The following is a 15,004-nucleotide window of genomic DNA, read 5'->3' on the forward strand; positions in this document are numbered from 1 at the left end:
ACTCGGACTCTAGCTAAGAGACTAGAGACTTGACTTGGACTCTAGCTAAGAGACTACAGACTCAGACTCTAGCTCAGAGACTTGAGACTTGACTTGGACTCTAGCTCAGATATTCAAGACTTGACTTGGACTCTAGCTCAGAGACTAGAGACTCAGACTCTAGCTAAGAGACTTGAGACTTGACTTGGACTCTAGCTCAGAGACTAGAGACTCGGACTCTAGCTAAGAGACTAGAGACTTGGACTCCAGCTAAGAGACTAGAGACTCGGACTCTAGCTAAGAGACTAGAGACTTGACTTGGACTCCAGCTAAGAGACTAGAGACTCGGACTCTAGCTAAGAGACTTAGAGACTTGACTTGGACTCTAGCTAAGAGACTTGAGACTTGACTTGGACTCTAGCTCAGAGACTAGAGACTTGGACTCTAGCTCAGAGACTAGAGACTCAGACTCTAGCTAAGAGACTTGAGACTTGACTTGGACTCTAGCTAAGAGACTTGAGACTTGACTTGGACTCTAGCTCAGAGACTAGAGACTTGGTCTCTAGCTCAGAGACTAGAGACTTGGACTCTAGCTCAGAGACTAGAGACTCGGACTCTAGCTAAGAGACTAGAGACTTGACTTGGACTCTAGCTAAGAGACTAGAGACTCAGACTCTAGCTCAGATATTCAAGACTTGACTTGGACTCTAGCTCAGATATTCAAGACTTGACTTGGACTCTAGCTCAGAGACTAGAGACTCAGACTCTAGCTAAGAGACTTGGGACTTGACTTGGACTCTAGCTCAGAGACTAGAGACTCGGACTCTAGCTCAGAGACTAGAGACTTGGACTCTAGCTCAGATATTCAAGACTTGACTTGGACTCTAGCTCAGAGACTAGAGACTCGGACTCTAGCTAAGAGACTAGAGACTTGGACTCTAGCTCAGAGACTAGAGACTCTGACTCTAGCTAAGAGACTAGAGACTTGACTTGGACTAGCTCAGAGACTTGGGACTTGACTTGGACTCTAGCTCAGAGACTAGAGACTCGGACTCTAGCTAAGAGACTAGAGACTTGGACTCTAGCTCAGAGACTAGAGACTCAGACTCTAGCTAAGAGACTAGAGACTTGAATTGGACTCTAGCTAAGAGACTAGAGACTCGGACTCTAGCTAAGAGACTAGAGACTCAGACTCTAGCTCAGAGACTTGAGACTTGACTTGGACCCTAGCTCAGATATTCAAGACTTGACTTGGACTCTAGCTCAGAGACTCGAGACTTGACTCAGACTCTAGCTCAGAGACTAGAGACTTGACTTGGACTAGCTCAGAGACTTGAGACTTGACTTGGACTCTAGCTCAGAGACTAGAGACTCGGACTCTAGCTCAGAGACTAGAGACTCGGACTCTAGCTCAGAGACTAGAGACTTGGACTCTAGCTCAGAGACTTGAGACTTGACTTGGACTCTAGCTCAGAGACTAGAGACTCGGACTCTAGCTCAGAGACTAGAGACTTGGACTCTAGCTCAGAGACTAGAGACTCGGACTCTAGCTAAGAGACTAGAGACTTGAATTGCACTCTAGCTAAGAGACTAGAGACTCGGACTCTAGCTAAGAGACTAGAGACTCAGACTCTAGCTCAGAGACTTGAGACTTGACTTGGACCATAGCTCAGATATTCAAGACTTGACTTGGACTCTAGCTCAGAGACTCGAGACTTGACTCAGACTCTAGCTCAGAGACTAGAGACTTGACTTGGACTAGCTCAGAGACTTGAGACTTGACTTGGACTCTAGCTCAGAGACTTGAGACTTGACTTGGACTCTAGCTCAGAGACTAGAGACTCGGACTCTAGCTCAGAGACTAGAGACTTGGACTCTAGCTCAGAGACTAGAGACTCGGACTCTAGCTAAGAGACTAGAGACTTGATTTTGACTCTAGCTAAGAGACTAGAGACTTGATTTGGACTCTAGCTAAGAGACTAGAGACTTGACTTGGACTCTAGCTAAGAGACTAGAGACTCGGACTCTAGCTAAGAGACTAGAGACTTGACTTGGACTCTAGCTCAGAGACTAGAGACTCGGACTCTAGCTAAGAGACTTGAGACTTGACTTGGACTAGCTCAGAGACTTGAGACTTTACTTGGACTCTAGCTCAGAGACTAGAGACTCGGACTCTAGCTAAGAGACTAGAAACTTGACTTGGACTCTAGCTCAGAGACTAGAGACTCAGACTCTAGCTCAGAGACTAGAGACTTGACTTGGACTCTAGCTCAGATATTCAAGACTTGACTTGGACTCTAGCTCAGAGACTCAAGACTTGACTTGGACTCTAGCTAAGAGACTAGAGACTTGGACTCTAGCTCAGAGACTAGAGACTCAGACTCTAGCTAAGAGACTAGAGACTTGACTTGGACTCTAGCTAAGAGACTAGAGACTCGGACTCTAGCTAAGAGACTAGAGACTTGACTTGGACTCTAGCTAAGAGACTCAGACTCTAGCTCAGAGACTTGAGACTTGACTTGGACTCTAGCTCAGATATTCAAGACTTGACTTGGACTCTAGCTCAGAGACTAGAGACTCAGACTCTAGCTAAGAGACTTGAAACTTGACTTGGACTAGCTCAGAGACTCGAGACTTGACTCGGACTCTAGCTAAGAGACTAGAGACTCGGACTCTAGCTCAGAGACTCGAGACTTGACTCGGACTCTAGCTAAGAGACTAGAGACTCAGACTCTAGCTCAAAGACTCGAGACTTGACTCGGACTCTAGCTCAGAGACTCGAGACTTGACTCGGACTCTAGCTCAGAGACTTGTGAGCATCTCTGTTAAATGAATGAACAAATCATGAGGTGCAGAATTGTCCAGTATGGATAACGAGTTCCCAGGTTTCCATGGAGAGACAACAAACACACTTAATTATCAGGACAGTGCTTAAACAGTTTCAGATGTCCCCGTTTACTACTTTAATGGACACATGCCAACCTGCCAACCAATCAGAAACCAGCATTGTGTCTGACCTTGGAAATGAGAGACAGAAAGCAGGCGAGGCGATCTGAACCTCGGTGAGGAATTTATGTTCATGTGTTCAGTCTGATGCGTAAACGTTTAGTTCACTGAGTCATCCCAGAACGCAGATAGGGCAGAGTGTGTGTGTGTGTGTGTGTGTGTGTGTGTGTGTGTGTGTGTGTGTGTGTGTGTGTGTGTGTGTGTGTGTGTGTGAGTCGGCTATTTAACACCACGCCCTGTACCGTCCTGGAACATAACGGAGCTGCTGCTGCACGCTGCCTCACTGCTGCTGCTGCTTCTGCTGGAGGTAAGGAAACACGCATATCTCCCACAGATGTTTGTTTGCATGGAGATTTCAGCTCTGCTTAACTGCTCGACTGCTAGAAGAACACAGGAGAGAACGAGCACAAAACAAAGCATTTCTGTGGTTTTTCTGTACTTTAAACTGCAAGAAACATACTGTCCAGTCTTGTCTAAAGTACTTGTAAGCAATACTTGAGTAAAAGTACAAGTACGTTACAAGAAAATAACTTTTCCAGGATTTATTACTTGATATTACTTGAAGTTAAAGTATCTGAGATTTACTGTGTGTCTTCCTGATAGTGAAGCATAATATTCAGGGTTTTTTGCAGGACTTTCCAGGCACAAATCCCTCAAGATAAAGGACCAAACTCTGCATATTTAGTTTTTTAAAAAGAACTGACATCAGCAATGGAAAACAGAAAACAGGAACAATCTAGGAGCAGTGATGCTTATTTTGCAGCAACCCATTTCTTCTGATTTTATTTTGTAGTAACCAACAAGTAACAAAGATGCTTAGGGGAAATACCAGAGCAAAAGTAATCCAATTTCCAACAATCAGTTTCCAGAAATATATGGGCTGAATAACAAAGTCCAAGGTCCAATGAGTCAACCAGCCTCAGTGAGTTTGCAAAAAATCATTTAACCCTCGTGTTGTCATCCCGCCCACTATTCAAGTTTTTGTTTTTCTCGGGTTTTTTTCTTCAAATGCTATAAAATTGAATAAAACACCCAAATTCAATGAAAATAGTGAACTGATCATTTATGTTACTTGTAAAGAGCGTCGTATGGAACCATCCACGTTATGTTTTTGGGACACTGTGGTTGATAGAAACCCACATTTCTGATATAGAAACTTTTAGAAAATGGGTCAGATTGGACCCAGAGGAGGGACAGGAGGGAGGAGGGATCAAATGTCACTCAGGCGCCTCGATGGAAGCCTTCCACATGTGTTGGTGGATGGGTGCGGCCGGGTAAAGTCCTCCCTGCAGACCACACTGCTCTCTGCCCGCCTGTAATTACCAGAGCATCATGTTGGTGTCAAATGAAGAGGGAGGATCACAGAGAGGTGGTGGAGCGCTGCACTGGAAGCAGAAACAAAAGACTTCAGGAGACACTCTAAGAAATGAATCTGTAAAATAACTGAAAAGGTTTCGGCGGCTCGTTACCTGGACTTTGTAAAAATACAGAACATTTTCTGTTATATTATTATATAAAACTCTCTCATAGGTAGAGAGATAGACAGACAGACAGACAGACAGACAGACAGACAGACAGACAGATAGACAGACGGACAGATAGATAGATAGATAGATAGATAGATAGACAGACAGATAGATAGATAGATAGACAGACAGACGGACAGAATGATAGATAGACGGACAGAGAGATAGATGGATAGACAGACAGACAGACAGACAGACAGACAGACAGACAGACAGATAGATAGACGGACAGATAGATAGACAGACAGACAGACAGACAGACAGACAGACAGACAGACAGACAGATAGACAGATAGATAGATAGATAGATAGATAGATAGACAGACAGATAGATAGACGGACAGATAGATAGACAGACAGACAGACAGACAGACAGACAGACAGACAGACAGACAGACAGACAGATAGACTTGGCCCACGGGCCCCGAATTGGGCGGCCTTGCTCTAAACAGACAGCAGTCATCTGAAGGTTGTTCTTTTCTATGTTTCTTTATCTGGACCGGTTGCTCTTGAAGGTCCTTAAAAAAGACGTTAAAGACAACAATCACATGTTGTTAAGTCGACAAATTTAGGAATCGGAGACGACTAGTTTCTGGACTCACCGCTGACTAAAGGCTTTTATTTTGAAATCAACAGGATGCAGGGAGATGACTCATTGAGTAGCATTTTGTAACCAAATACTGACTCGCAAAACTATTATTTAAAGAATATTTTGGGGCATTTTAGGCCTTTACTTGGACAGCTTAGGCCTTAAAGGGGAGAGAGAAGGGGTTAGGACATGCAGCAAAGGGCCGCAGGGCGGAGTCAAACCCGCGGCCACTGCGTCGAGGAGTGAACCTCTATATACGGGCGCCTGCTCCACCAGGTGAACTAACCAGGCGCCCAACAAAACTCTTATTTAAAGCATGCATTTGGACATTTTTATTCTAACATTTCCTGAACTTTCAAAATAAGAGTCTGATTCTTTAACGCGTGCCCATATACAGAGGCTCAGTCCTCGACACAGCGCCCGCGGGTTCGATTCCGAACTGCGGCCCTTTGCTGCAAGACGTTCCCCCTCTCTCTCCTCTTTCAGCTGTCCTGTAAATGCCAAAAATAATGTCAAAAAATGTCAGAAAAAAGTGCGACAAAAACTCTGAAAAAAAACCTCCAGAAAGGCGACGAAAACATTGAAAAAATTGTCCAAAAAAACCCTTGAAAAAGTAACAAAAACGTCCAAAAATATAATATTTAAAATGTTGACGTTTCCCTTTAAACTCCAACAAACAAAAAAGAATTGTCAGCGTCAGGACTGTCTGTATATCAGCTGTTGCTAGGTGATGAAAAAAAACACTGACCTGCACACACTTCCTGTTCCTCTTCATTTTTTGCAAGAGTGTCAAAGGTCGGGAGAGCTTTCCAGCTCCTCTGCAATGTATTAAATCACGATAACTGTATTGATTATGTGTTACTAATCAAACTAATACTTCAGTTCAGTGTGTGTGTGTCACATAACGGGCGCCGTGCGTCTCCAGAGCTGTTTGTTCTGTGATCCATTTGTCCTTATCTGCAGACACACCCTCTGCCACGTCCTGGTCAATCAATCAAACACACCTACCTGAGGCGTTTACAGCCCGCTGGATTCTGAAGCGCTCGGTGTTAACAGGCTATTGTTTGCTCGTCTTATTGCTTTTAGAAAATCTGCTGAAGAGGAAACCTTGAAACGTTTCCACCGGGAGGAAATGTGTAGTTGTGACCGTCGGTGAGGTGAAATCACAACTCGTGTCTTTGTGATTTCACCTCTTATGCCGGAAGGAAAGTTCCCATCCTGTTTTTCAGTAGGACGTGTCGAAAACATCGGAAAAAAGTGAGAAAAACGTTAAAAAGACGGTTAAAATACCGTCTGAATCATTGCTTTTTAATTTCTGCATAAGAAACCCTGAATAGAAACATAATACATATACATAAAATATCAGAAAGAGAAGATGTACTTACTGGAGAGCAGCACCAGATTTTCATTGAATGGAAATCAACTGAAAACGTTGAAAAAATGTGAAAAAAAAACATTTTTTAAAAGCGACAAAAAAGTGCAGGAAGCGGAAAAAAATACCGTCTAACACTAGCATGGATGCCAGCCAAACATAGCCCCGCCCACAACATTTGAGGTCGGGAAGTTCGGTCTGGACTTGACAAGGGGGTAAGCTAGCCTCCACAAAGCGTAGCTCCTATGGCGCCATTCTGATGCTAACAAGCCATCACCTCCCGTTAGCATCCCGTTAGCATCCCGTTAGCATCCCATTGACTCCCATTCATTCTGACGTCACTTTGACAGAGAATACCTTTACATCTGAAGCGTTTAAAGACTCTATTTGTCCGTTGTTTATTTCTAAAGAAACACGACAATCTATAAAAGGCTCCATTACCTTGTAGCTCACGTTATGGCTCCGTAGCAGACGTTTTTATAACAATAGGCTAACGATTGGGTCATAACCACGAGACTTCCTGTCTCATAGTAGAGGAGTTACCGTATAGTACAGGAGAAGCTCTCAGGCAGTTTGGACTTCCATTAGCTGTTTAAGTGTAATTACTAATGTTAAAGGTGCTCTAAGTGATGTGATCGTTTTTTAGGGTACAACATTTCGCAGCCATCACTGCAGCAGCATTAGCCAGTAGGCTACTTCCACAATGCACGTTCATGACTCAACCAACTCCTCCTTGTCCGTTATTGGCTGGAACACTGGACGACTGTTTGTTATGTTTGGTGGTGCAGGTTGGCGCAGTTTGTTTTTGTTGGCATTTGTGGAGCCTGGGCTGTCTACAGAGACCGCGTTTTTTTTACAGTGTGTTCAGGGGACAGGCAGCTAGCAGATAGTGAGATGTTTTTTTACAGTGTGTTCAGGGGACAGGCAGCTAGCAGATAGTGAGGAGATGTTTTTTTACAGTGTGTTCAGGGGACAGGCAGCTAGCAGATAGTGAGGAGATGTTTGCTGTATGTGACAAAAAATGTCACTTACAGCACCTTTAACTAGCATTGTAGTTAGCAGTAATGAGCCTGTGTCTATGTTATCTCCTTACATATACCTACGCTCTCCGTCTCTGCTAGATTGGGAATGATTGAGATTTCTCTTGGCACAGCTACCAGAAGACTTCCAACTTTCAGACAGGTTGCTCACGTCACATCTACGTCTTCAAGCTCAGTTGGAGGCTGCTCAGTAACGCTCAGCCATCACTAGAAAAGTGACTTCTAACATCCTTCACTGGTCTCAGTGGACGTCTACGGCGTGGCTTTGTCAATTTCTTTAACTGTCTATGGGGCTTGGTCCGTTGTGGAGCAACTATGCTCGAACCACAGCTGTTTGGACCAATCAAATTGTCAGGGCGGGCTTCATACGATGATGGACGGATGAGCAACAGTAACGACTGACGAATTGACGTGTAGAGTCCGCCATCGCGTCTGTTATAGAAGATGTCGACAGCGCATTCATTTTAAAAGAGGAACAGAGAACCCGATCAAGGAATTTGTCGATCGGAAAGATGTTTTTGCCGTCCTTCCTACGAGATTCGGCAAAAGTTTAATTTATCAGCTGGCCCCGATGGTCGCTAAGAAGATGGGGCGCTCTGATTGGTTGGAGGTCTATCCAATTGAGGGAAGAGGCATTTTCTTTCCTGGTTCAGTTGATGGACGGATGATCAACAGCAACGACGTCACCAAAGAGCACTTGGGTTGAATTTGTTTACAACAAAGCTGCAGGTAGTTGCCATTGTAACGTTAGTAGCTTAGTCTCATCAAAACTAGAAGAAAACGACTTTTAACTTGGAAAAAAGTGACAAAAAGGTCGAAAAGTAAACGACAAAAATGTAAATGTTCAAAAAAACGTCAGAAAAAAGCAAAACAACAACAACAAAAAATTGGGGAAAAAAATGAAGAAAACAAAACTGTCAAAAACTTTCATTAAAAATGTCTTCTTTCTGTGTTGCCTCCCTGCAGGTTTGACTCAACATGGCGCTCGTTTCTGAGTTTCTGGGCCAACTGACGCTGTCGTATGGAGGGGTGAGTCACCGGCTATCATCAAACAGGAAACACGACGCAATGATGCACAAAGATATTTATTATCCAGATAATGCTGCGACAGTTATTGCACCATAACATATCACCATATCACCCATATCTCAACATCTGTGGACGCTGCACTGAATCTTTCTTAGATATCATAACTGCTCGTATGAACAGATTTTCATATCTTTACAGCCTGAGAAAGGATCCATAGTGTCGGGGCGGTATAGTGTTTTACTGCCCTCGTAAAGCAGATAAAGGTGTGGTTGGTTCTCCACCCAGAGAGAAACCTGATAAAGGGAAGACGAGGTTGTCCTGCAGAGACCGAAGGCCGATCAATGAGCGAAGAATAAAACACAGTTTTCTTTCAGCTGTTTGTCGGGGGTCAGCCCCACAGTCCCACAGCCCAATGGTCCCACAGCCCTGTCGTCCCACAGCCCAATGGTCCCACAGCCCTATGGTCCCACAGCCCAATGGTACCACAGCCCTGTCGTCCCACAGCCCAATGGTCCCACAGCCCTATGGTCCCACAGCCCTATGGTCCCACTGCCCAATGGTCCCACAGCCCAATGGTCCCACAGCCCTATGTTCCCATAGCCCAATAGTTCCACAGCCCTATGTTCCCACAGCCCAATGTTCCCACAGCCCTATGTTCCCACAGCCCTATGTTCCCACAGCCCTATGTTCCCACAGCCCTATGTTCCCACAGTCCTATGTTCCCACAGCCCTATGTTCCCACAGCCTTCCAATGAGAGCCCAGTTCTCACTGGGCTGTGAGAACATAGGGCTGTGGGAACATTGGGCTGTGGGACTATTGGGCTGTGAGAACATAGGGCTGTGGGACCATAGGGCTGTAGGACCATTGGGCTGTGGGACCATAGGGCTGTGGGACCATTGGGCTGTGGGAACATAGGGCTGTGGGACCATTGGGCTGTGGGACCATTGGGCTGTGGGAACATAGGCACGCTCCCGTGTGTCGGACCGATCATATCTGCTAGTTGTCGTGTTGACATAGCAACAACTCGTTCTCATTACGAACTCGTCAAATACTGACACTTGGTCAGTAGCTCTCAGCGTCAGATAAGACGCAAAAATCCCCCTTTAGCGTCTGTGTGGAACGCACCAGGCAGAGAGTAAGCCTACGTAGGCTCTGAGATGACATATTATGAAGAGTGACAACGGTAGCATGAAAGACTGTGGATGGGTCAAACAATGCAGGACTTCTTGTCCCATTTGCGAGTTAAACGTAACATCTGTAACACCACCCACACTTTCCTATCCCTAACTAAGTGGTTTTACCCTGCAAGTTGCAAGGCAATAAAATCCCAACACAAAACCCAAAAATGAATGACAGCCAAAGGGATACCCTGAGTGTTAACCCTTGTGTTGTCTTCCCGTCAACCTTGAAAAACAACACGTTTGTTGTCCCTGTCTCAATGTTTCAGTCACTTTTTTCAAAATTTTGTATTTTACATTTTAGTGTTTCTTTCCCCATTATTTTTGACGTTTTTTTGCGGTTTTGACCGTTTCTTTCATCGTTTTTAACGTTTTGTCGTTTTTTGTTTATTTGTTTTTTTACATTTTCGGCGCTTTATTGACGTCCCATATTTTCTGATATAAAAAAACTTTGAAAAGGGGTCAAATTTGACCCGAGGACAACATGAGCGTTAATTATCGCTGCTGTTGGGATTACATTGGAACTAGTTGAAAGCCCCACTGCGTCTGTCTGAGAGGCTAAAGGAGTCTCATTCAGATTCAGATTCAGATTCCTACATATCAGCCTCCAAAGCATACTACGATATCAGCCGTTTGTCCCCCCTTCTGATCCAACCCACAGGAGCGTTCTCCGTCCTCATATCTAAATAAGAGAAGGTAACGGTGGCAGTTTTAAACACGTGGTTACTGTTGTGAAACGGTCCCAGTTTGGTTAGGTTTGGGTTCAAATCAAACATTATTTCACTTCCTGAAGGTTATCTCGTGACTAGGGTTGGGTACCGAGACCCGGTGCTAATACGCCTCATTTCGGTGCCACTTCAATGCCTGCGCTTCCCTCTGATGCTCCGAAACGGACGTTAGAGGCAACCGAAACATCGCCGCATGTCACGCTAGTTAACACTACACTAGACAGCAGGTAACGTTAGCCTACCGTTAGCTAGCAGCTGGATTAAACACAGTCTGTAGCTGTCGTCTGAAAAACACAGACGGTGCGTTCACTTGAAACTCACCAGCGTTGTGCTGCATTCAAAGTTATTGTAAAATACCCTTTTCCCATAAAGTGGTTGTTTTGTCGTTTAACAGGAATTTACTGGTGAAATAAGTTATTATTATTATTACATTTTTAATAAATCATTTAATTTTGACCCTCTGGCCTTAGCCATAAACAAGCTGTTCTTTAATGTCGCCGACTGTCGTTTTGTGCTCCTTCAAAAAAAGAAAAAAAATATATATATATATATATATATATATCGGTTCAGGTACAGGCACTGTTTTAAAAGTATCGTTTTAGGACCGGTATCGGAAAAACTCCAAACGATACCGAACCCTACACGTGATGCAGAACGTGACATAGCTCCGTTTGTTCCGTAAAATTAAAATAACTCTCTGTTTCCTTTTCTTTTCAAACGGGACATGAACCCCGGTCTCCTGGTTGAAAGTCCTGTGTTTGTTTGTTTGACCCATCCACCCCCCCAACCTGCGTGCTCTTATACTTCCTCACCTTACTTCCTGCCCCTGTCACAATAGAGGGCGCTTCCACCAAACCTAAATATGAGTCGTTATTACACAATTACGCCTCGTAATTGCATCTTAAACAAATAACTTATGGGAGTGTTTTTTCAGTGTAGGACAGACTCAATTCCCTGTATGTGTTCACACTTACTTTGCCATTCAAGCTGATTCTTATTCTTATAACATCTAACCGCTGTACATACAACACAAGAGCATTGTGTTAAGATCAACTTGAGAAGTCTCAAAGCTATTCTTGAATGTTTCAGTCAGCCGATCACACAATCTACAGTAACTATTGTTCATGCATGGTCAGCATAAATTGGCAATTTGATAGAGAGTCTAACTGCACAAACTCCAATACATTACATGAAACCCCTTTACATCAGAAGCTGTCACATTGTTTCTGACTGTGAGAAAACATGTATCTCTCTCCCTCTGTCCTCTGTAGGAAGTGGAGCCCAAATTCCCCACCGTGGTGCCAGCACGAGACTTCGACCCGGCCAGAGACGCTGCCAGGATCGAGACGGCCATCAAAACTAAAGGTGAGCGTGTCCAACGTCTCACCTCGCCAGTTGTCTGCAAGTTTACACATATTTTCCCAGAGTTATGTAACTGGAATCTGCCTGTGCCATCACAAATAGTTCAGTGGATGTCTGTGCCAAAATGAAGGTTTACATAAGGTCAGAGAATCTGGATCACGTTACAACAAAGTCTTTCACTTCAGAAACAAACCTGAGGCCTCAGACTACAGCAAGCCATAACAGGGGAACAAAGTGCTGGTTTCACCACGGATGTATTCACAGATGTGTTTTTTATACCATGAGGGTTTCATATTTGTAAAGGCCTTGACACACCAACCCGACGGCCGACCGTTGGCAGAAAAGCCAGTCAGACTGATCAGTCAGCTCCCCAAGGTCCAAAAAGTGCCTCAGAACACAACGAAGCGACGCCGACATGAGCGTACGTTCTGTGCGTGCGCGAGACGTAATACGTCTCCATAACAGCAGGCGGTGCTAATCTGTATTGTTGCCAAAAAAATGAAAACCGGAAATGACAAATGTGTCACGTGGGTCTGGCTTCTCCAGTCAATAGTAATGTCGGCTTGTTTGAAATACGATCTCAGGCCGTGCAGTTGCTGAATCTGTCTTCATTTCAGATCGACAAAGGTCAGTTTAAAAGATTTTCGTCAGATTTTGAGAGGCTTAGTCACTCATCCCGCTCGCCATTTCCAGGTTAGCACTCCACCAATCAGATTGGTCATTGAGTCTGACTGCCCGCCCTCTGACCCAGCAAGTCAGGTCGGCCAAAATGAAGGACGACGGCACGGAAAACACCAAAGAGACTAGAGTCACTGACCTGGCCAGACTGTCCGATGGCTGATTATCGAGTTGGTGTGTCAGAGCCTTAACACTTTCAGAGTTTAAAAGATCTTTCAGTGTAAAGTCTCTGGGGTCAGGAGACATGGCCAGGGAAGGAGATTGTTTGCAGACTTTCCAAACAAGGATCCAACATCTTGGATCTATTAACAGAGCTTTTTCTTTGCTTAGCTTCTTAGCTTTGTCTTCCAAAATGTGTTCCAGAATCATTTTCTCCATAGACCTCCCCCACAAACCGTTGACTGGATACCTCCAGATGCAAACCTCAGCTATTACTCTTTCTATCATGGATATTAATCTATTAAGGTTTTTTAGAGCCTATAAACAACAGCCAATAAAGAAGTCATCTTGTTAAGTCAGCTACAATAAAATGATCCATAATCCATTTTATTTCTGTTACAAACTGTTAAAGGAGGCTCAACGTGCGCCCGCGAGCACGTTGAGCTATAGAGTGACTGAAGAGAGGAGCACCTAGAACAAAGCTGTGACGTGTTTTCGCCGATTCATCAATAGAAATGTAACTGTAGCAAGCATCTCGCTATCACTAAGGTTATCCACGCTCATATTTAGACGCAACAAATGTTATATTCAGCTACAAAAAAACCTAAAAGTTGAAAGTTAGAACGGAAGTACAAAGAGTGGTTGGTATGGAGATGATACACCGTCGTGTAGTTGAACTTATACTGTATGGTTGCACATGTTATGTTTGTTTTGTTGATTGTTCTGTTGTGTTTATTGCATTCTTATTAATATTCATGGTTTGTTTTAATGTGTACACTGTATGTAAAGCACTTTGGGTTTACTTGTATTAAAAGTTGCTATGCAAGTAACATTGACATTTAGCATGGTTGACACGAGGCCCTTCTCAGCTGTAACTGAGAGTGGGTCTGGGGAAGCTTCATTCACAGCCCATTTCCAAAGGGGCGTCACCAAATGCCTCTGGGCGCAATTGGATAGTCCTTCAACCAATCAGACCAACGATCCGGGTGACGTAGCAGCGACAGCGGCATCAACGGGTTGCTGCGCTTCGGTGGCCGTCATGTTGAATGTAAACAAAAAGCTGCTCACCGTCGCTGCGCTATTGTCATTGTGTAATGCCCGCCTCAACGGTTGTGATTGGTGTAGAGCCCGCCTCAACGGTTGTGATTGGTGTAAAGCCCGCCTCAACAGTTGTGATTGGTGTAGAGCCCACCTCAACGGTTGTGATTGGTGTAGAGCCCACCTCAACGGTTGTGATTGGTGTAGAGCCCACCTCAACGGTTGTGATTGGTGTAAAGCCCGCCTCAACGGTTGGGATTGGTGTAGAGCCCACCTCAACGGTTGTGATTGGTGCCTCGATTTGGAAAAATTGGAAATGGGCTTGAATTGGCTCTTGGCCAGACGGACTTGCAGAGCAAATCTCACATTTGCCGGAAGTTTGTCAGGGTTTTCCAAGGCTAATTGACATTGACATTAAACTTAAAACTAAAATCAAATATGCGTCCTGCAGGTGTAGACGAACAGACCGTCATCGACATCCTGACCAGACGCAGCGGAGAGCAGCGGAGAGATATCGCCTTTGAATATGAGCGTATCGCCAAGAAGGTTAGAAATGTTTCTGCTTTAATAAACATGATATTCAAAGGCCTGAATCAGTAGATGTCATGTCACATCAAAGACACAAATATTACTGTCAAATCATTGTTTCCAGTATTTTTTTTAAGACATTCGGCGTGTGTGCTCTTGACCTTTTCCAGGATCTGAACACGGCCCTGAAGGCAGCGCTGTCCGGCCCTCTGGAGGCTCTGATGCTGGGTCTGATGAAGACCACCGCTCAGTACGACGCCTCGGAGCTCAAAGCCTCCATGAAGGTCGGAGCCACCAGTGGTTGAATCTAACTAAGTACATTTACTCAAGTACTGTACCAAAGTACAAATGAGGATTCTTACCTGCTGGTGTTTTTGTTTCCAGGGACTGGGAACAGACGAGGAGACCCTCATCGAGATCGTCTGCTCCAGAAACGACGAAGAACTGGCGGACATCAAGAAGGTTTACAAAGAGAGTACGTTTCAAAGTCTTGTTCCAATTAAAATCAGAAAAAAAGAAATGTTCAGAAAAAGAAACATATAACATTTCAACGCATTCTCATGGACGGGTTATTATGATATCGTACAAAACCTTATGCACAACAATTTGTATGAAATATCCTGTGAAAATACGGCGATACATGACAGTTAAGTTTAGCGTCTTTTAGCTGAGAAAAGGTGACTGTGAGCCGGGTACAGAGCACCGTGAGGTCTCGTTGTTTCAGCGGCCGTGGCAGTTAGGCCATATGTACGCCGATAAATCTATATGGCAATATATAAATGACATATAAT

The 15,004-nt window shown here is 44.4% G+C and overlaps 1 protein-coding gene across 1 annotated transcript in view; it reads left to right on the forward strand.

Annotated features, from left to right (window-relative positions):
• The first annotated feature begins 3,054 nt into the window (after window positions 1-3,054).
• LOC144521424 (annexin A2-like) overlaps window positions 3,055-15,004 on the forward strand; it is a 20,740-nt gene continuing 8,790 nt past the window's right edge. The window contains exons 1-6 of the mRNA XM_078255993.1: window positions 3,055-3,292; window positions 8,479-8,541; window positions 11,720-11,813; window positions 14,137-14,231; window positions 14,384-14,497; window positions 14,598-14,688. Coding sequence (XP_078112119.1) covers window positions 8,491-8,541; window positions 11,720-11,813; window positions 14,137-14,231; window positions 14,384-14,497; window positions 14,598-14,688 — 445 coding nt within the window. The 5' untranslated portion in view covers window positions 3,055-3,292; window positions 8,479-8,490. The remainder of the gene's footprint in view (window positions 3,293-8,478; window positions 8,542-11,719; window positions 11,814-14,136; window positions 14,232-14,383; window positions 14,498-14,597; window positions 14,689-15,004) is intronic.

The sequence above is a fragment of the Sander vitreus genome, chromosome 1 (assembly GCF_031162955.1).
Source record: "Sander vitreus isolate 19-12246 chromosome 1, sanVit1, whole genome shotgun sequence".
In the NCBI taxonomy this organism is placed as follows: Eukaryota; Metazoa; Chordata; class Actinopteri; order Perciformes; family Percidae; genus Sander; species Sander vitreus.